The sequence below is a fragment of the Babylonia areolata genome, chromosome 1 (assembly GCF_041734735.1).
Source record: "Babylonia areolata isolate BAREFJ2019XMU chromosome 1, ASM4173473v1, whole genome shotgun sequence".
Classification (NCBI taxonomy): Eukaryota; Metazoa; Mollusca; class Gastropoda; order Neogastropoda; family Buccinidae; genus Babylonia; species Babylonia areolata.
Genome location: NC_134876.1, coordinates 64,779,309 through 64,801,808, shown reverse-complemented (window position 1 = coordinate 64,801,808; position 22,500 = coordinate 64,779,309). Strand labels below are relative to the sequence as shown.

General features: G+C 43.3%; 1 protein-coding gene across 1 annotated transcript in view; it reads right to left on the bottom strand.

Moving 5' to 3' along the window:
- LOC143286072 (uncharacterized) overlaps positions 1-22,500 on the bottom strand; it is a 144,119-nt gene that overhangs the window by 98,922 nt on the left and 22,697 nt on the right. The window contains exons 6-8 of the mRNA XM_076593681.1: positions 16,328-16,331; positions 14,611-14,722; positions 4,973-5,049 (exon numbers count right to left, since the gene is read on the bottom strand). Of these exons, the coding sequence (XP_076449796.1) occupies positions 4,973-5,049; positions 14,611-14,722; positions 16,328-16,331 (193 nt within the window). The remainder of the gene's footprint in view (positions 1-4,972; positions 5,050-14,610; positions 14,723-16,327; positions 16,332-22,500) is intronic.

Sequence of the window (22,500 nt, the reverse complement as noted above, 5' to 3'; positions counted from 1 at the left end):
CCCCAAGGCTGAGTGGATTAAATGATTGGGGGGTGGGGGTGGGGGCGGGGGCTTTTTATGTATGCACGCAGGGGTTGAAGGTAAAGAAAGAATCTACAACACTGCAGGAACACAGCTTTATTATCTTTCTTTATATGTATATATTCATTTACTTTCCTGCTTACGTTAGCTGTATTGTGATGTGACTTTTTTTCTTCCTTTTCATCGATTATTCGGTTAGGGTTACCTTTCTCACCCCCTTCTTCCAGACAAACCAGGAGGTATTTATGCATAAACAACAACAACAACAACAACAACAAAAAGTGGGAAGAAGGATAGAAGGAGAACTAAAGACAACCCCACCCCACTTCCCAACCCCCCACGCCCCGGAAAAAGAGTGAAAGAGAGAGAGAGAGAAATCGAAATCGAAATCGAAATCGAACTTTTTTTATTGAGGGAAAAGGAATAGACACTTATCAGCCTGTTTTCATCCTACCCTCGTAAAGAAAACGAATAGACTAATCTAGGAAATACAAGAAGACTGAAAAAAGGAGGAAAAAGAACCCCAAAAAACATTGCATGGCAACAACAACAAGAACAATAAATGGCATAGAAAATAGAGAGAGAGAGAGAGAGAGAGAGAGAGAGGCAACAAAATATTTGTCATCAATAAATCTCATCGAAAGTGAAAACTTAAAGGCGCACATGACAATACTGCCATTCATCCCCAACTCCCATACCCCACCCCCCCTCTATTTCTACCGCACAAAACTAAACAGTACACAAGCCTGGGATTTATTAGTTTAGCGGCGGCTCACGCACGTGTAATGTATTCTGAGCATCACAAGTGGAAAAAAACAACAACAAAAACCAAAAAAAACCACACAATCATGTGGTGTTGAACGCAACATGAGCACTGCATGCTGCATTCAGTCCAAAGTACACAAACCTCAATAAGCTACCTTTCTTATTTTTTTCTGTCGTGGCCGAAGCCTGAAATCTATTGTAATCTGAGACACAAAACTTGTATCGTATCGTATCGTATCGTATCGTGTGTCGTGTTGTCTCACCCCAAAAATATTTCACACCTGAAACTACTCTAGTTATCTTGAACTGCTCGAAGCAAATACACTGATTTTGTTCAAATACTTTTTTTTTCTATACATGCATCTGAAATATAATGACAATAATATCACTATCAGCAGTTCTAAAAGCATTTGGTTTCCAGTTTTATATATCCATATCTTTTTTATGATTTTCCACTTTTATATATGAATATCTTTTTCTTTTCTCCTCGAAACCTTTTGATAGAATGTCTGTTATTGTTGTTCTTCTTCTTTTCTCACGAAACGAGAACGACAGTCTAAAATTTAATAAACTTCTTAACCGATTCATTCAAAACTTAATTCAGAAACAGACATGAAAATTAGCACTCCTGAATTCCAAGCAAGAAAGTGCAGTCAACATTACAACATAGAATTGTTGGAAAATAATTCGTTAACTGCCACAAGGATACACACATTAGAAAAAGAAATAAAACTTCATACATCGCTGATTCTTTTAATCTTTTTTTTTTTAAATATCAGATGTATGAATATGAATATAAATGAACGACTGGATGAATAATAATTCAAAAAGGTGAACTTTTCCAGAAACGAAAGTCTCCTGCAATAAAGTAACAAATATGTCTGCCCAAGTCTTTTTTGTTTCCCTTCCAATACAAAGTTCACATCTAACTTTTTAGCGATACCAATTTTCTTCAGAATGGTACTTGTAACTACAGATATTATAATTCATTTTCGTTTGTTGTTGTTTTCTTGTTTTTGTTGTTTTTTTAATTAAACTTTCTTTAAAATTTCTTTTCTTTTTCTTCTTGCCGAATAATAGCACATCAAAGGTGAGGCAAGGTAAAACAAAACTGTTACCGTTTGGAACCAGTGGAATTTATCATTCACACACACACACACACACACACACACACACACACACACATGTATGTATATATATATATATATATATATATATATATATATATATTTATACACAAAGATACCCACCACACCCACACACGAACAAACTACACCTCTCCCACCCTATAACAAACCCTGCCACCCACGCCCCACACACACACACACCTAGAGACCGAAACAATTCCAGAGAAGCCGGGCGGGAGAGGAGGAGGGGGCGAAGAGAAAGGAGGAGTAGCAGCAGCAGCAACAGCAATCAGATCCCCAAAGCCTCCTCGTGCTACACAACTAAAACTTGATGAGCGATGAGAACTTCAGCCAGACAAGTAAAGGGGACAGACAGAACCCAGTGGTAGAGCCTGAGGCCAGTGTACTAACCCCCTCTTTCCGCAGGCATGGACTTGATATTATTTGGTGGGGGTTGGGGTTGGGGGGGTTGTGGGGGGGGGGGGGGGGGGACAGAACTGACTATCAGTCCTTCAAAGCTAGAGGCTGGAGAATGAGAGAGGGGGTGGGGTGGGGTGTGGGTGGGGGAGGGCTGAAGAAGAAGGAGGGAGACGGAGTGTAGAGGAACAAGGTGGTAGCTGGGGGTTGGGGGTGGGGAGGGTGAAGGATATGATAATAAATGTATGGAGGAGGCGCGAGACTTAGTAGTAGGTGGAGGTGGTGGGTTTGGTGGCTGCGGAGTGGGGTGGAGGGTGAGGCAAAAGGGTGAGAGGTGGGAGTAAGTGGGAAGCCACATTGTATACAGGAAGACTGGATCGAGCGATGTAGGGGTGGTGGGGGGAGGTAGTAGTGGAGGTAGTAAGTGTCGAAGCGATGTGATGAGGGTCGGGGTGGTGGGGGGGGGGGATAAAGCTACAGTTCTGGTATGGGGATGAGTGAGAAGTGAGAGAGAGAGAGAGAGAGAGTGAGACAGAGACAGAGACAGACAGACAGAGACATAGGTGGGTGTGGGAAGCCATAATATAGCATGGGAGACTAGATCGAGCGATGATGGAGGGGGTGTGGGGAGGGGTTACTAGTAGTGGAGGTAGAGAGTGGTGAAGCGATGTGATGGAGGGGGTGGGGGTGGGGGCGGAGGAGGAAACTACTGTTCTGGTGTGTGTGTGTGAAAAGTGTGTGTGTATGTGTGTGAGAGAGAGATAGAGAGAGAGAAACACACGCACACACACACACACACACACACAGGGAGAGAAAGAGAGAGAGACGGAGAGACAATGAGAAAGACAGACAGACAGAGAGGGAGAGACAGAGAGAAACAGACAGATACAGACACACACACAGAGAGAGGTGGGTGAAAGGGAAGAGGCTGACAAAGTGACGGGTAGGGGTGACGGGGATGTAGTGGTGGTGGTGGTAAGTGGTGGGAAGATTGAAGGAGGGAGGGAGGGGGAGAGGTGGATGGAGAGGGAGGGAGGGAGGGAGAGAGGGAGGGAAGGAGGGAGGAGAGAGATGATGTGTAGTCTGCTTTCATTCTAGAAATTCCTCGCGTGTTCCCTCTCCACACGATAATGCTATGCAGCAGTTTGCTACAGGTGTGCTTGTGGTTAAATCAATCAATCAATTAATCAATCAATCAATCAATCATCCAGTCTCTCTCTGTCTCTCTCCGTCTCTCTCTCTCATTATGCATGAGTAATATGGAATATGTTGTATTAATGTTGTGGGTGTGAATGTATGAGTGTTTATGTGTTTATGAATATGTACTTATTTGCTTGTTATTTCCCCTTATTTTTCGTTTTACTTTTTTTCTTTTCGTCGTCTACTAAAATAAGCTGAATAATCCCCCTTGGCACTAGCGCTGTAAAATGCTATTTGCCAATAAAAAAATTTGTCTTGTCTTTGTCTCTCTCCTCTCTTTGTCTATATCTCTCATCCCCACTTCCTCTTTCTCTACCACCTTTCCCACTATCTCTCTCTCCAGAGGGCCCTTCTCCCTGCCCCCCCCCCTCTCTCTCTCTCTCTCCATGACTCCCTCTCTCTCACCTCCATCTCCCTATCACACACCCCCTCACCTCCATCCCCCACCACCATTCCCATTCCTCTATAATCACTGACAGTCTGCCAACACACACACACACACACACACAAAGAGGCAAGCATGTTGTAGGGACGGGAAACACACACACACACACACACACACACACACACACACACATACACACACACATACACACACACACACACACACACACACAAACACACACAAAACACTTTTCAAGTCGGGTGGTGTTTGTACGGGGGTAGGGGATGAGGGAGGCGGGAGCGGGAGCGGGGAATGGGGATCGGGGGGGAGAGACGCAGAGTGGTAGAGGGTAAGTTGGGGTGCGGGGAGTGGATGGTAACTGAACAAAGCACATATCAGGACATGAACTGATGAAGCAGAAATGTCTGCAAGTGCAAGGGCGGTGGTGCGGTGATATGAGTAGAGAGAGAGAAAGAGAGAACTCGGAAAGTTTAATGTACATCGGCCTTGGGCCACACAATACGAGAGACAGACAGACAGACAGACAGACAGAGACAGCGACAGAAAGACAGTGGAAGCGAGGGGATTAAGAGGGGGGGTCGTGTGGGGGAAGGGGGGGGGGGTGGGGGCGTGAGATTGGCCGACGTATGGACGGACTTACTGCTTGGTGACAGACAATGCAAAGCTGCTTTTGTCGCGTTGTCTGTGTCTGACTCGACAGACGGACAGACATACAAAGTAGTGTTTTCTATCTTTACCTGTCACGACGATACAGACAGAAAACGTCTGACAAACACAGTGATGCATTTACCTGTGGCGATAATAAGGACAGACAGATGGACAGACCGACAAGACAGTGTGTATGCATTCATCTCTGACGACAATACAACAGACAGACAGACGAACAGACAGACGAATAGGTAGACAGACAAACAGACAAAGTGCTGTATGCATATCACCAGTGACGACAATACAGTCCGACAGACAGACGGACAGACAGACGAATAGGTGGACAGACAGACAGACAAAAGCGGTCCGTGCACGCAGGCACTCTCACCTGTGACGACCAGGTTGGGCGGCAGTCCGGTGTTAGGAATGGGCTTGGCTGCGCCCGTCAGCACCGATTTCTGTTGTCTGGAACCAGCAGGCAAAAGAAAATCTTTTAATATGAACGCGTGAACGAGTAAAAAAAAAAAAAAAGGGTGAGAGGAGGGCTAGGGGGGACTGGGGTTGGAGGGTAGGGGGGAGGGGGGGTGTGTTTAAAAACCCGGTGATGATAAGATATTACAGTACAGCCCTTGTACAGACATTAAAGAATGAATATAAGAATAGAATGTACGTGAAAAATAATAATACACCGTTTAAACACGAGTTGTCCGTCCGTTTCTGCAGACACCAACCACATCTACCCACCCCTTCTCCCAATAAAATAAAAGGAACAAAATAAAATAAAATGAAAATGGAAACGAAATAAACTTATAAACAATCTAAATAAATCAATCGAATAATCAGAAAAAAAAAGTATGAGATAAGATATCAATTTAATTTACATACCGTTGCACAGCGAAAAAAAAACCCAAAAAAACCAAATACACCGACGAGTAAAACATGCAATAAAACACTAAATCGAAACCCTACATGCAAAAACCTGCGCAGATATCCAGTCAGACACTCCTACACTAATCATTTAACACGTTCGGACACACACAAATTACTCAAACACTACATGACACTCGTGATACATGTCAAACTTCACAACAGTTAAAAACAAATTCAAGCAATAACCCGTTTGAGCATGTAGCAGAGCACAAAGCAGTTCTTTATCAACGTGGTCAAACTGTTCAAATCATACAAAGCAAGAAAGAAAAAGAAAGAAAGTAAGAAGTCAGTATGAAAACAGGTTTTGTTAACGCACCGAAAGAAACAAAAAGAAAAGAAAATTCAAATTAAGAGTTAAACAAACGACCGATACTCATTCGAACAGCCGCGAATTATGTATTTTAAATTCAAATTAAGAGTTAAACAAACGACCGATACTCATTCGAACAGCCGCGAATTATGTATTTTAAATTCAAATTAAGAGTTAAACAAACGACCGATACTCATTCGAACAGCCGCGAATTATGTATTTTAAGTCAAGCATGGCTGTTTCTTGTCTTCAACAAGAAATATCAAATCAGATCACAGGAAAACAAACGGGGATCTTTAAAGTGGATCACACTTCCCAGGTTTCCGCGGGGAAGGCTGGGTATGGGTAGGGATGAGGGGACTTGGCTGGATGTGGGAGGGTTGGGGGCCGGAGTCGGTATTGTATTGTATTGTATTGTATTGTCACAACAGATTTCTGTCTGTGAAATTCGGGATGCTGTCCCCAGGGACAGCCCGTCGCTACACTGAGGGCACCACCCTTTTTTTCTTCTTTTTTTTTTGTATTTTTTCCTGCGTGCAGTTTTATTTGTTTTTCCTATCGAAGTGGATTTTTCTACATCATTTTGCCAGGAACAACCCTTTTGTTGCCGTGGGTTCTTTTACGTGCTGCACACGGGACCTCGGTTTATCGTCTCATCGTCTCATCCGAATGACCCGCGTCCAGACCACCACTCAAGGTCTAGTGGAGGGGGAGAAAATATCGGCGGCTGAGCCATGATTCGAACCAGCGCGCTCAGATTCTCTCGCTTCCTAAGCGGACGCGTTACCTCTAGGCCATCACTCCACTATGTGTAGAGAGAGACACAGCGACTGCCCCTTCACTGCCGTCAAACATAATTACATCCACGATATCCACATAAGCTTTATTTGTAAAAAGGAAAAAAAATAGTTATGTTCTTGTTGCTGTCTTTGCTTTGCGGTTGTTGTTGTTGTTGTTGTTGTTGTTGTTGTTGTCGTTGTTGTTTGGTTTGCATGCGTGTTCATTTATTTCCCCCTTGTGTCAAGCACTGGATTCGACCTGTAATTCGTTGTGTACAGTAATCCATTCTAGATCAGTGTCCTGAGGCCCCATTTAGAAGAGAATAGACTATGCCTTATTACCAAGTGTACCGGGGTCACAAGGAATATTGGGGGGGATAGTACATAGTGTATACGATGCAGCATGCTGAAAGATCAGTAGGCTTCCAAAGATCCCTCGTAATAATACGTGTCATCATCATTATCATCATCATCATCATCATCGTCGTCATCATCATAATACATTCATATAGGGTTTTCAACAAGCAAACAGAGCTTCACCACTGTACATCAGTCTCTCTCTCTCACACACACACACACGCACGCACGCACGCACGCACGCACGCACGCACGCACGCACGCACACACACACACACACACACACACACACACACACACACATGCTGAAGGATCAATAGGCTTCCAAAGATCCCTCGTAATAATACGTGTGTCAGCGTCCGGGGGTCGGGTTGTGTAGACACTGATATGAATACCTAGCGTGCACCCAACAACAAGCAGAATCATCACCAGGACGACGTTGGTTGTATAGCAGAAAGAAAATTGGGAATAGTAATAATAACCATCATCATTATTATCATCATCATCGTCGTCATCATCATAATACATTCATATAGGGTTTTCAACAAGCAAACAGAGCTTCACCATTGTACATCAGTCAGACACAAATCACCACACACACACACACACTCTCTCTCTCTCTCTCTCAAACACCCACACACATACACACATCCACATCCACCACCACCACCACCCCACACACATCCACCACCACCACCACCAGCACCCCACACACAAACACACACACACTCTCTCTCTCTCTCTCTCTGTGTCACACACACACACATCCACAACCACCCCCCACTCCCCACCCCCACATCCACATCCGCCACCACCACCCACCCACACACACATCCACATCCACCACCGCACACACACACACACACACACACACACACACACACACACACACACACACAGGGACAAGCGCTGGGTTTCTAGAAAGCCTGACTTGCAAAGAAATGGAAGTGAACAAACGAACGAACAAACCCAGCTCCCGCAGTCAGTCAGTCAGTCAGTCAATCAATAAAAGCGGTGCCAGACCAAGTTCCAGAACAGGGAAGAAAGAAAGAAAGGAGGCAAGGCATGGTAAGGTGGAGTCACGGAGTTTAACATCATTACAAAGTGCTGCCAGTGGGGGTGGGGGAGGGTAGTTAGAACAGTAATCCTAGTTGTTACAGGCTGACTAAATCATTGCTCAAGATGGCACGACGCGAGAAGAGCGTTGTTCCGAGACCCTGCAGTTATCATCATCATCATGGGGTGGAACCAAGCCTTTTTTCCTTCCTCCCCCCCCCTCTCCCCCTCCCCCACCCGGCCCCCCTGTCACAGTCTTCTTCACAGGAACTAGTATGGGCTAGTTGATTGTCATTAGTTCCAACTTTGGGACTGACAGTATGTGGTGGAGGCGACATTTTTAGAAATCTATCGAATCAACCACCACATCACCACCACAACGGCCTCTCATTTGCCCCCACCCCAACCCCCCACCCAAACCCCCTCCCCGACCCCGTACCCCCCACACTCCCACCCCCTTGCTTGATTAGACACTCCCCCCCTTCCCCCGCCTCCCCACCCCCACCCCCGCGCTTCTAATTCCGTCACTGACATAACGAATGAATAATTGATTGAGCAGGCCTTTTTCTTTTTTGTTGTTGCTGTTGTTGTTGTTTCTTTCCTTTCTTTCCTCCCCTAAAAGCTGAACGGTTGGCTGACTGAGGAAAATGATGATGGCTACCGGGCAGGGAGGGCATTAGTCGCTGAGTCCATCGCTTCACACCTCGGCAGGACGATGAGGGAATCCCAATATTTCAATACATAATTTACAGGGACTAGAGAGAGTGGGTGTGTGGGGGGCGGGGGAGGGGAGAGATAGAGAGAGGGAGAAAGAGAGTGTGTGGGATGGTGGTGGTGGGGGACGGCTAGGCAGAGAGAGAGAGCGAGAGAGAGGGAGAGTGGGGGAGATAGGCAGAGAGAGAGAGCGAGAGAGAGGGAGAGTGGGGCAGACAGGCAGAGAGAGAGAGAGGGGGACAGTGGGGCAGATAGGCAGAGAGAGAGAGAGAGCGAGAGAGAGGGAGAGTGGGGCAGATAGGCAGGGAGAGAGAGAGAGCGAGAGAGAGGGAGAGTGGGGCAGATAGGCAGAGAGAGAGAGACTGAGACTGAGACTGAGATGATTTATTCACTCAAGGCCATAGCCCCATATGAATGAAGGGCGATAATACAGTATAGAGATGTCACCATACTATCAGTAAACATTCACCATTTTCACAATTAGTTAAAGAAATTATGATAATACCGTTTCTCTTAACTTAAAAGCTTTGTGTAAATACAATGCGAGATTACGTATGACACCATAATCAGATGATGCCATCAATAAACATAATTTAAACAAACATGGACGTTCATAATATTTCTTTGGAATAAATCTTTCGCGAAATCCATGCAACACAGGACACATCAAAACAAAATGCACTTCATCTTCATTTGACAGCTTGCACAAAGGACACAACTTCTCTGTGTGATCAACAACCTTATAACGATATCTGTGCATATGAATTTCAGAAATGCCAAACCTAAATCTTGTTAATAAAACTCGTAGATATCTTTCCATGTTAAACAAAAGATAATTCTTTACTAAATGTGTAGAAGTATGAGATCTGTAGAGACAGAATCTATCACTTGACTGAATATGATTTTCCCAGTTTTGCCAACTACAGTCTATCAAACGCTGACGAAAAAGTTTCAGAAACATATTTTCATTACCTACTCCTTGATATTCCCAAACATATCCAAAGCCCAGTTCACAGAGACAAATTCGTACATTTGACGCCCAGTTCTTTTTACCTCTAGAATCCAAATCATACAACATATTATAGGATTTACGTGGCAGTCTGTTTTCATTCATTTTTAGTAATTTAAACCAGTATCGAACACATCTAACTGCAGAATTTATATAGAGTGGATGTCTGTTCGTTTCTCCATATACTAAATCGTTAGGTGCCTTCATTTCAACTCCTAAAAACTTTTTCAGTCCAAATAAATGAACGGACTCACATTGTATTGTAGCATTTTTATCTAGACCCCATAATTTTGAACCATATTGTACGATGGGCTGTATCTGAGTATCGAAAATCTTAATAAAAATATCCAAAGAATTATTGTTTAATAAAAAGAGTTTCTTCATAATATGTAACAGCACATTCTTTGCCCTGCTTGAAAGATCCCTGCATGCAGCTACAAAACTCAAACGAGTAGAAAATAGAATTCCAAGATATTTGTAAGCATTGACAACTGGCATATTAATACCACCATACACCCACCTTTCCCTTGCTGCCAAATAACCACCTTTCCTAAAAACAATAATATTACTTTTATCTAGATTAACATTTAATTGCAATTTAGTAGCTGAATTTTTTAAGTTATTCAATTGTGTCTGTAGACCAATAGCTGTCTCTGAAAGCAAAACAATATCATCAGCAAGTAATAATATAAACAGTTCTATAAAATCAATTGTGAATCTCGCACCATGTCTTCCTCTGTCTATCACTTCTAAAGCCAATTCATTTATGAATAATGAGAACAAAATAGGACTACAAACATCTCCTTGCTTTACTCCTCTAGTGCAATTGATATACTCAGTAAGTTTGTTACCACATCTAACTCTTGTTTTGACAACATTATACATACGTTTTATACATTTAAAAAGCTTTCCTGTTATGCCATGTTTTGCCAGAACTGGCCATAATAAATTTCTATTGATAGAATCAAAAGCTTTCTCAAAATCAATAAATGCTACGTAAAGTTTACGATTAAGAGAAAACTGTTTCTGAACAAATGCCAAAAGAGAGAGAGAGAGAGCGAGAGAGAGGGAGAGTGGGGCAGATAGGCAGAGAGAGAGAGAGCGAGAGAGAGGGAGAGTGGGGCAGACAGGCAGAGAGAGAGAGAGCGAGAGAGAGGGAGAGTGGGGCAGACAGGCAGAGAGAGAGAGCGAGAGAGAGGGAGAGTGGGGCAGACAGGCAGAGAGAGAGAGCGAGAGAGGGAGAGTGGGGCAGATAGGCAGAGAGAGAGAGCGAGAGAGAGGGAGAGTGGGGCAGACAGGCAGAGAGAGAGAGAGAGCGAGAGAGAGGAAGAGTGGGGCAGATAGGCACAGAGAGAGAGAGCGAGAGAGAGGGAGAGTGGGGCAGATAGGCAGAGAGAGAGAGCGAGAGAGAGGGAGAGTGGGGCAGACAGGCAGAGAGAGAGAGAGCGAGAGAGAGGGAGAGTGGGGCAGATAGGCAGAGAGAGAGAGCGAGAGAGAGGGAGAGTGGGGCAGATAGCCAGAGAGAGAGAGAGCGAAAGAGAGGGAGAGTGGGGCAGATAGCCAGAGAGAGAGAGAGAGGGAGAGTGAGGCAGACAGGCAGAGAGAGAGAGGGGGGAGAGTGGGGCAGACAGGCAGAGAGAGAGCGAGAGAGAGGGAGAGTGGGGCAGACAGGCAGAGAGAGAGAGAGAGGGAGAGTGGGGGATTTAGGCACAGAGAGAGAGGGAGAGTGGGGCAGACAGGCAGAGAGAGAGCGAGAGAGAGGGAGAGTGGGGCAGACAGACAGAGAGAGAGACAGACTGGGGAAGAGAAGCAGAGGGAGAGGACGGCAGAGGGAGTGACGGAGAGGGAAGGAGGATAAGGGGTGGAGCAAAATTTTGTCATTCGTTCGTTCATTCTTTCATCCATTCATTCAGTTAGTCAGTTCAATCCGTCACCAGCCACCACAGTAAAAAAAAAAATAAAATAAAATAAAATAAAATAAATCACGTCGGTCAGGTCAGGGGAAGACACTCCAATGAGTGCTGGACGAATGCAAGCGTGTTGGAGGAAGATTTATTCGTCCGTTCGTTCGTCCATATTTCTGACACGTAAGTTTCAGAGCATTCTACGCCTCTTTTATAAATGAGTTATACTGGTTTTCCGTTGAACAGAGAAGAACTACATCCGCGATTTTTTTTTCTTTTCGTAAAAAAAAAAAGAAAGTGAATGGACATTGCCAGGTCTCAGTCACCGCACATATGCGCCATCGTTACACACACACACACACACACACACACACACACACACACACACACACACACACACACGTGCGCAATCTCACACGAATCCACAATACACTCACAACATGAAACAGAAAAGTACTTTTTTCTTTTAACTGTAAAAGACAACAACAACAACAACAACAACAACAAAAAAAAAAAAATCAGAACTGTTTGAAAAAAAGCATAAAAACAAAAAACAAACAAAAAAAAATGTCTTCAAATCCCAAAACAGGCTGTGGAAGTGGAGTCTGTGTCTAAATGTTAAAAATGGTAGAGAATTCCAAAAGGTGGATCATGGCATGATGAAAGAGGAGGAAACAGAACACTGACAGACGGGAGTTCGTTCCGACAGATGGCCACACAGAGAATACGGAAAGTCAGTACCCAGTGGTGCCAGTTGCATTGTTTGGTTCTAACTTTTTGACAGTTACCCATGACTAAATCCCTACGTTGACCGAACTACGCCATTGGTCAGTTCCATACTACACACAGTTAGTAGCGATTTACGACCAATGCTAGGCTCTTCCGTCCGAGCAATGCAAATGGCTCCACAGATCTACAAGAGGAGGAACGGAGACTTTTGGAGATGGAGGGTGGGGGTAGGGGTGGGGATGGGGGTGTGGGACATGTCGCAGTGCAACGAACAATGTCAGAGGAGTGATATTCACCACCAGTAGTTGCCAGAATGACAGATGAGAAACTGATCGAAGAGCCACCCCCCCCCCCACACACACACACACACACACACGGACATACACACATACACACGCACGCACACACACACACACACACACACACGCACGCACACACACACACACACGACACACACACACACACACACACACACACGCAAACTTTGACTCCCAAGTCCATAACTCAAATTTTGACTCGCAAGATGGAAAATACTGTCGTGTCCCTCCCTCTCTCCACCGCCCCTCCTCCACCACCACCACCCCTACCCAACACCTCTTTTACCTCCCTCCCCCCTTCCCCTTCTTTCCCCTCTCCCTCCTCCACCCCCTTTCTGTTCGTGAAACCTCCCTCCTCCGTCCATCTTTGCAGATTGACATATAGTGGCAGCGGCGACAAGCAAAAAGTGTGGTGTGGTGTGGTGTGGTGTGTGTGTGGAGGGTGGGGGTAAGGGGGGATGTTATGTGTGTGTGTGGGGGGGGGGTGGTGGTGGTTGTGTGTGTGTGGGGGGGGGAGGTGCGTCTGGGTGGGTACAATACTGCAGTACAGGCCATGATACTACTACTACTACTACTACCACTACTTATCATTATAAGTATTAGTATTATCATTATTATTGTTATTGTTGTTGTTGTTGTTAGTAGTAGTAGTAATAGTATTAGTATTATTATAATGACAACAACAAAAAGAATACACAATATGATTATATACACTTCTACATAATAATCAGAACAGCGACTCAAATCAATGAGAAAAAACATCATCATCATCATCTTCTTCTTCTTCCTCTTCTTCAGCAAAATTATATTGATATGAAAAAAAATATAAAATCCATGCACTCATATAATACGCATACACCAACACAAACACATGTGTTCTCTCTCATTCGGCAACGCACACGGCAAGAACGCGCAGACATACACACAGCCACACACACACACACACACACACACACACACACACACACACACACACACACACACACACACACGCACGCACGCACGCACGCAAAACCTCGACGAGGGTGATAAACAAAACACGTCATGAACAGATGCAATTAGAATCTCCGAACGAAAATAAACAGAAAAAAAACAACAACAAAAAACAACAAAGTCCAATCCATTCTCTGACACACCCACAGAAGATGAAATGAATTCTGGCATGGAAAACACCGATTATAAAATGATACGCCCCAACCGCATCCTCTTCCTCCTCATCATCATCATCATCATCGTCATCATCATCATCAGCTTCATTTTCTTCACTTCTTAAAACAAAAATAAGACAGAGTTCCGATCCGCCCAATATTTAGATCGGGAGACTTGTTTAGATAAAGAGAGAGAGAGAGCGAGAGAGAGAGAGAAAGAGAGAGAGAGAGAGAGAGAGAAAGAGAAAGAGAGAGAGCAAGTGAGAGGGGCAAAGAGACACACAGATGCAGAAACAGACATAGAGACCGAGACATAAACAGACACAGAGACAGACACACACACACACACACACACACACACACACACACACACACACACACACACACACACACACACACAAAAGTTCAAGTTCAAGTTTTAATTATCCTTTCACTCCTATTGGAGTATGGAGAATTGCTGCAACATAATCTTTTCATGGCCAGAACAAACATTTCCAAACACACACACACACACACACACACACACACACACAGAGAGAGAGAGAGAGAGAGAGAGAGAGAGAGAGACAGAGAGACAGAGAGACAGAGAGACAGAGAGAAAGACCGACAAAGAACTGACAAAGATAGACATAAAAACGGACATAGATACGGACAGACAAAAAAAAAGAAAGAGGAATAGACACTGAAGAAATGAAAGAAAGAAAAAAAAAAAAAAGACAAGACAAGAGAACAGGGGAGGGAGCTGACATTCTCTGATTCTCCAGACCACGCACCTCAAGAATTCTTCCCTCTCACTGAAGTCATGTGCCAACTGCCGTGGGGTCTCCGCGTCTTCGTTAGTTCTCAACGGATGCTCACTGCGACTGACTCCTGCCCGAGCGTCCCCTGCACACAAACAGAAGTCGAAAATCATAACCATCGTTTGTTTGAAAGAGGTCCGGCGCTCGCGCGCGCACACACACACACACACACACACACACCATCCCCCACTCTCCTACACACACACACACACACACACACACACACACACTCCATCCCTCTCCCACCCTCCACTCTCCTAGAGAGAGAGAGGGGAAGGGGGTGGGGGGTCATGCACATCTGTCTGTATATTTCATAAACATCAACAATAACAAGATAATTATTGGAAAATGATAAGGTGCTGTTTATCAGCATCAGGAGGTACAGAGGGGTGGGGAGGGAAGGGGGAAGGGGGAGAGGGGAGAGGGGTGGGGGGTGGGGAAGGGAAGAGGTACAGGTGTAAGCTACCTGTAACCCAGGACCCCCCCCACGCCCCCACCCCAACCTCCTTGTCATGGGGGTATCTGATGAAACTGAACCTGGAGGTCGAGAAAAAGGACGGTAGAAGGAAACTATAACTGGAGGAAACGTATCAGGCGTCACTAATGGGCCCTCCAACCAGTACACAGACAGACAGACAGACAGACAGACAGACATAACAGACAGGATTCAATGGGCCGCCGGCTCCAGGTCTCTCGCACTTGTCATTGAAGAATTTGATATCAATTTTATGCCCGGCTGTCATTAACCTTCTCACTCTTTACACCTCCCTCCACCCCCACCTCCCCCCCCCCCCCCCACACACACACACCTTCCCGCTTCTAACAGCCCCCGCCCCCTTCCCACCTGCTCAAGAGCGAGCGAGCGTCCCTGACGTCTTTATTTCTGCCAAACAGGTTTTTTAAATACTTTCCACAGGTTTCTGTGGTGGTGGTGGTGTTTTTTTCGAAATCGCAATTTTTTTTAACAAAGTGTCTTATAAACTAACGAATCAAGTAACAAAGTAATTATCTATCTATCTATCTATCTATCTATCTATCTATGTATCTTACTTTCACGAACGGAAATGTAAATATCTTTCGGTGAGGGGAAATAATAACAACAGCAAATAGCTTTTTTTTTTTTTTTTTTTTAACAAAGTGTCTTACAGTTACAAACTTACGAACTAAGTAACTAAGAAACTAATCAACTACCCATTTCTATCTGTGTAACATACACGAATGGAAATGTAAATATCTTTCGGTGAGGGGAATTATTACAACAACAAATAGCTTTTTTGAACAAACTGTCTTACAAACTAACGAGTCTAACTAAATATCTGTCTATCTATCTATCAATTTGACGCGAACGGAAATTCATGTAAATATGACAAGACGAAAAAAAGCAAAACAATAACGAAAACGAAAAAGACAAGGACGGTTATTCTTGACGAGACTAACTTACACAACGTAGCAACAAAAATTAAAATATCAAATGAAAATACCAAACAAACAAATTAATACATAGGAGATTAATAAAAAGCACAACAATAACACATAAATAAGGAACAAAAGAGAAATTCGATATCAGTTTACTTTAAAAACAAAACAAAACAAAACCAAAAAAAACTGAAGCCTGTAATGTGAAGATTTCTACAAAAGAAAACCCCCCCAACAATTTACTACTTCTAAACGACAATACACATACACATACCACACTAACACACAAATTACAACATAACAAAATATATTCACAGCTAATCTCTCGTACTTTTCCCTATAACCTCCAACTTAAAAATGCGTTTAATGTGTGCTGGTTTTGTGCTTTTCTTAGATGAGCGCATTCCATCACATTCTTCTCATTTGTTCGTTCGTTCTTTAGTTTGACGGTTTTTTTAACTGTAAGTGATATTGGACATTCTCATTTGTGTGCGTGTGCATGTGTGTGTGTGTGTGTGAATGTACTTGCCTTCATGGGCGCCTGTGCGTGCCTTCTCTCTCTCTCTCTCTCTCTCTGCGTCTGTGTGTGTGTGTTGTTGTTGTTTTTTTCATACAAAAACAGATAAGCATTTCGTAGTCCGTCGTAATGTCCAAAATACAACGGGTTTGTAGTATCATAATTCCTTTTTTTTTTTCTTCCTTTTTTTTTTTTTTTTTTTTTTTATAATCATGGGAAGGGGGACAACCCTTTCTCAAGCCAGACATGACTCTTGTTTCGTTTCCCTCTGGATGAGATTTGTATTGATGTGCCCCCCACCCCGTGCCCCGCCCCCCCCCCCCCCAACCCCCCCTCACCACCAACCGATACCTCCATGAAGATTCGCAAATAGCTTTTCAGTTTGAAGAGAAGCCTTACAATGCGTTACAAGTCTTTGTTTTGTTGTTGTTGTTGTTGTTGTTGTTGTTCTACTGTTGTTTGTTGCTGTTGTTGTTGTTCTGCTGTTGTTTGTTGCTGTTTTGGGTTGTTGTTTTTTTTCTCTTTTTTCAACAGACAGTTTCAAAACAGCAACGTTAACCAATGCGTTATAAAACATGAAACGAAGACACAACAAACAAAATCACAATTAAACGAACTGAAAAATAAGAACTGAATAAAACGTAATAATAATAACGAGCAGAAGAACAACAACAACAACAACTACTACTACAATAACAACAACAAATGAAAACTATAACAGATGAAGATAAATAAAGATAGGACCAAGAGGATGAATAGTAATAAATAAATAAATAAATAAACAAAAAAGTAGATTAAACCCCCCAAAACCTGCACTGAACCACGAACTATCCGTAACCACTGTCTGTCTATAAAAAAAAAAAAAAAAAGGAAACCGAAGACAGACTGACATCGACGATCGAGACGAAGATAAGGCAGAGAGAAAAGACAGACAGACCGACAGACAGACAGATAAACAGACACAGACAGGAAAAGAGAATGAGAGAAAGACAGACAGACAGTGGCGGAGAGAAAGGTGTTTTTTTTTCCCCTCCATTTTATAACTCATCCACAATTACCGCTCTCATTATGATCATCACGAACCTCTACCCACCACCACAATCCCTCCGCCCCCCAAACCCCCCCCCCCCCCCCCCCCCCCATCCCCATCCCCCCAGCTTCCCCCCATCCATTTTAATTTTGTTCCCAACAAACGTGACGGGTATCTTTCGTAAGGATTTCTGCTCCCTCCCTTCCAAATCCCCCCTTCCCACCCACCCCCACCCCCTAACACCCCTGCGCCCCCTCCTCCCCTCCCAATTCTCATACCTGCACAACCCTTCCCCCTCTCCCCCCCCCCCTTACCCTCCCTCCCTATCCCCTACCCCTATACCAAACCATCCCCTCACCCTCACCCATCTCCACCGAAGATTAACGCCTACTTGCAAATTTCATCCGAGACAAGACGTGAAATGAAAAGATCATAACCGATTTTTTTTTTTTTTTTTATTAAAAAAAGAAGAAGAAGAGGAAATTCTATGCTGAGGACAGAAAAAAATTTAAATTTTTCAAACATGAAAAAAAAAAAAGATAAAAAGGCACAAAGCCCATTTTCCCTAAAAATGAATAAATAAATAAATAAATAAATAAAATTTATTTTTTTTAAAAACCCAGACCTTCTTGCCATGTGTAGAACAGCCCTTAATCAGCAGCAAACAGTGCCAGCAATTACAAGGATGAGGGACTGGGGCCCTTTACGTGCAGGGAATTCACCCCCTACCCCCCTCTTCTTACCTTTTACCCCCGGCATTTTTTTCTGGTTTGGGGGTGGTTGTTTTTTGGTTTTGTTTTTGTATTGTTGTTGTTCTCTACAGGGTGCTGGAATTAGCGAGTCTCCACCAGCCCCCTCTCATCAAACCAATCACAACGATGCTGTTTTGCATTTATGGCCATACTCCAGTTTTCGTAAAAGCCATGATGCAAATCAGCCCCTAGCTTAGTGTCTCTCCCTCTCTCTCTCTCTCTCTCTCCATTCCCCCCCCCCTCTCTCTCTCTCTCTCTCCCTGCCACCTACTCTCTCTCACACACACTCTCTCTCCCTCTCCCCCCCCTCTCTCTCTCTCTCTCCCTCTCTCTCTCTCTCTCCCTGCCACCCACTCTCTCTCACACACACTCTCTCTGTCCCTCCTTCTCCCTCTCTCTCACTTGTTACTATCAAGTTGCGTTTCATGAATAAACGATTCCTGTAAAAATAAATAAATAATGATATAAATCACATAATACTTATAAACAGACAGGTATAGCACACAAAAAACACACAAAAAAAACACACAAAAACCCACCCTAACACACGGCCCTAAGATAAATAAGTATTACTGTGCATAATTTAGCATAAAACAAAAATAAATCAACACACACATAACCCAAAAAGAAGCAAAAATCAATAAAACATGTCAGAATAGTCCCTCTCCTCATCATCATGCAATTATTCCACCATGCGTTTACATAAACCATCACGACCGCCAAATTATCGTTCCCCCTCCCCCACCCACTCTTATAAACATATCCTCTCACGCCACCCCTCCTTCACTACCCCTCCCCCTCCCCCACCCCCCTCTCCACACACACAAATACCTCCTTAATAAATCAGTCCCACTTTCGCTTCCGTCGTTTCCGGCAAATGGGCTCTAATCAATATGCAGGTCTTTCCAATATTATTTCCCCCCCTCTCGCTGAATCGCTGTATGAAAGCGATCGATGATGACAAAATCAATCTGTCACCTCGGCTTGTCAGTGCACTGCTGAATGGGGCTTGAACGAAATACGACCGACCGTCCCTTTAACCCTTAATTTTATTGACACTTTTTTTTTTTACGCCCCGACCCCCACCCTATCCACATCTCTCACTCACTCTCTCCCTTCCCACCACACCCCACTCCTCTCTCTCTCTCTCTCTCTAAGCAGAGATTGGTAGAATAGACCATGCCTGAAATAAATGCCGGAATAAAAACGTCTTGAGTTCTGAGCGCTCTCTCTCTCTCTCTCTCTCTCTCTCTCTCCATGTAGAGACTGGTAGAATAGGCCATACCCGAAATCCCAGAATGAATAAGTTTCGAGTTCTGAGCTCTCTCTCTCTCTCTCTCTCTCTCTCTCCAAAACAGATAAACCCGGTCAAGGTAAACACTTATCACCTGACGGACAATGCCCAGCCCGAACCAGGTCAAGATAAACACTTAACACACGTCTGTCTGAGTGTGTGTGTGTGTGTGTGTGTGTGTGTGTGTGTGTGTGTGTGTGTGTGTGTGTGCTTGAAATCTGATTGAATGACACAGGAAACGACTGATGAGCGCCCAGTGGCAGCCGTTAGTCAACTCTACCCAGGAAGGCAGCCTGTTGTGCAAATGATCCCGAGTTTGTAAAGCGCTTTCAGCTTGGTCTGCGACCGAGGATAGGCGCTATATAAGTATCCATATCAAATCAAATCACCTAATAATAATAATAATAAATAAATAACAATAAAATGCTGGCTTATATAGCGCAGTGTCCCCGTCTCATATAGGGCTCACCGCGCTTTTCAATAAAATATTAAAGAATTGAGAATAAGTGACATAAAAAGTATGTACAAAAAAATCAACACAGGCAATACCACAGTATCACATCAAATAGGCCCAACACTCGGCTTATATCACAGATTGACATAAATTTACATTTGGGCCAACAGCAAAGTGAGAGCTGTATTATCAATGGTTTCTCCAGTCAATGAGAAATCATTTACAGCTTGGTCTTTTGTGAAGGACTATGATTCTCAAACTAGGAGGCAAAATTGCACCGGTTCTTACTGCCGCAGCCTTGTGGGCTGGTTGGCCTTTGGGAACCATCCCAACGCCGACTGTCCACAATAATCAAATTCTAGCCCAAATAGTCGGAACAGCAGTTGCCTCCTCTGCTGTTCTGATGGTCATAGTCGGACACGACTGACTATATATATATATATATATATATATATATATATATATATATATATATATATATATATATCAAATAGGCCCAAATCACAGCCAAAATATACAACAACAACAACAACAACAACAATATATATATACACACACACCAAGGAACCAGGCATCACGAAAATAACAATCACTTGACAGATAAACCATGTCAAGTTAAAACATATATCGCCTGACAGATACAGCAGGTCAAGATAAACACTTATGATCACCTGACAGTCAATCCCCAGCACTAACCAGATCAAGTTAAACACTTATCGCTTGACAGATAAACCAGGTCAAGTTAAACACCTAACGCCCCTGGCAGACAATGTCCAGCACAAACCAGGTCAAGATACCACGTCACCTGACAGATAAACCAGGTCAAGATAGCACGTCACCTGACAGACAAACCAGGTCAAGATAGCACGTCACCTGACAGATAAACCAGGTCAAGATAAACATTTAACACCCGACGGATACTGCCCAGCACACACCAGGTCATGATAAACACCTATCATCATCATCATCGTCATCTGGAAAATCAAGCAAAAAATACCATCTAAATGTACACAAGAATTATATATTATGTATGTCCAGAACATTTCAAAATCCCAAAATATATCATGATGTCAAAGTTGAATGGACAATCACAATAACCACAAAAGTAATAATAATGATAATAATAATAATGATGATGATGATAGCAATAACAATAATATTAAAAAGTGATTCGACAAAGGGACGAATTGTGTTTAAAAATCTTCTTGTTGTTTTGGTTGCTTTGTTGCTGTTTTTTTTTATATGTTAGAAGATTACGAGCTAAAAAACTACAAACTGAATACGAAAAAAAAATTACAGGAAGTAAAACCAGAACAGATGAATTGACCACAATCATTACTAACAATGTTGCAAGGAAGAAAAAAAAAATATATATATATATAAACAACAACCGAGGAGCCATGTTTTTCTTCATTATTACAACAAAGCTTAGACTCTTTTTCTAAAAACCCGTACCCTACTTAACAAGCCCAGAAAATTATAGAATACATGTTGGCACTATGTATGAAACGAAACAGTCTGAACTGAGCAGTTATGCGAAAATACCTGTTTGTCATGAGTATGATAGTTTATCTTACAGACATCTGTGTCGAAAGCAGCAATTACATTTTTATCCTATCTAATCTTATTTTCTTTTATCTTATTTTATCTATTCCCCCCCCCCCCTTTTTTTTTTTTTTTTTTAACACCGGCCAAACATCATACCTATGTTACTGCTACAAGACAAACTGCAAGTTAAGGAAATTTCTTTATACCGTCAAGACTTTTTCTCTCTGACAATACGTTTGCGACTGTTGATCTTTCCAACTTCTTATTGAATGACGCTGTACGTTTCGAACCGGGCAGTCGGCGATTCCTTTCCAGAGTGTTCAGCTCAGTTGACCTTTTGGGTTTTTTTTTCTTTCTTTTTCTTGTTTTGTTATTGTTGTTGTTGTTTATATATATATATATATATATATATATATATATATATATATATTATTCTCTTGTCCTACAAACCCTGAAAGTTTCTCGACAATGAAGCATTGCATTCTGCTGCATATCACACACACACACACACACACACACACACACACACACACACACACACACTGTGTGTGTGTGTGGGGGGGGGGATTCTTTCTTTCTTTTCTCTTTCCTTCTTTCTTTTTCGTTCACTTTTTTTTTTCCACGGCGGATTAAACATCATTAATTTTTCATAGCAAAAGAACGGTTGGTAACTGATTTATTCTTTTCCCCCACCACCACCACCCTCTCCTCCAGTAATAATAACCTTCAACAACACAAGTCTTGACTGACTGGCGGGGCAGATCTCTCTCTCTCTCTCTCTCTCTGTTTCTCCCTCACTCTTCCCCCACCCCCACCCCCCACCTTCCCCCCCCTACCGTCCTCCCCCCCCCC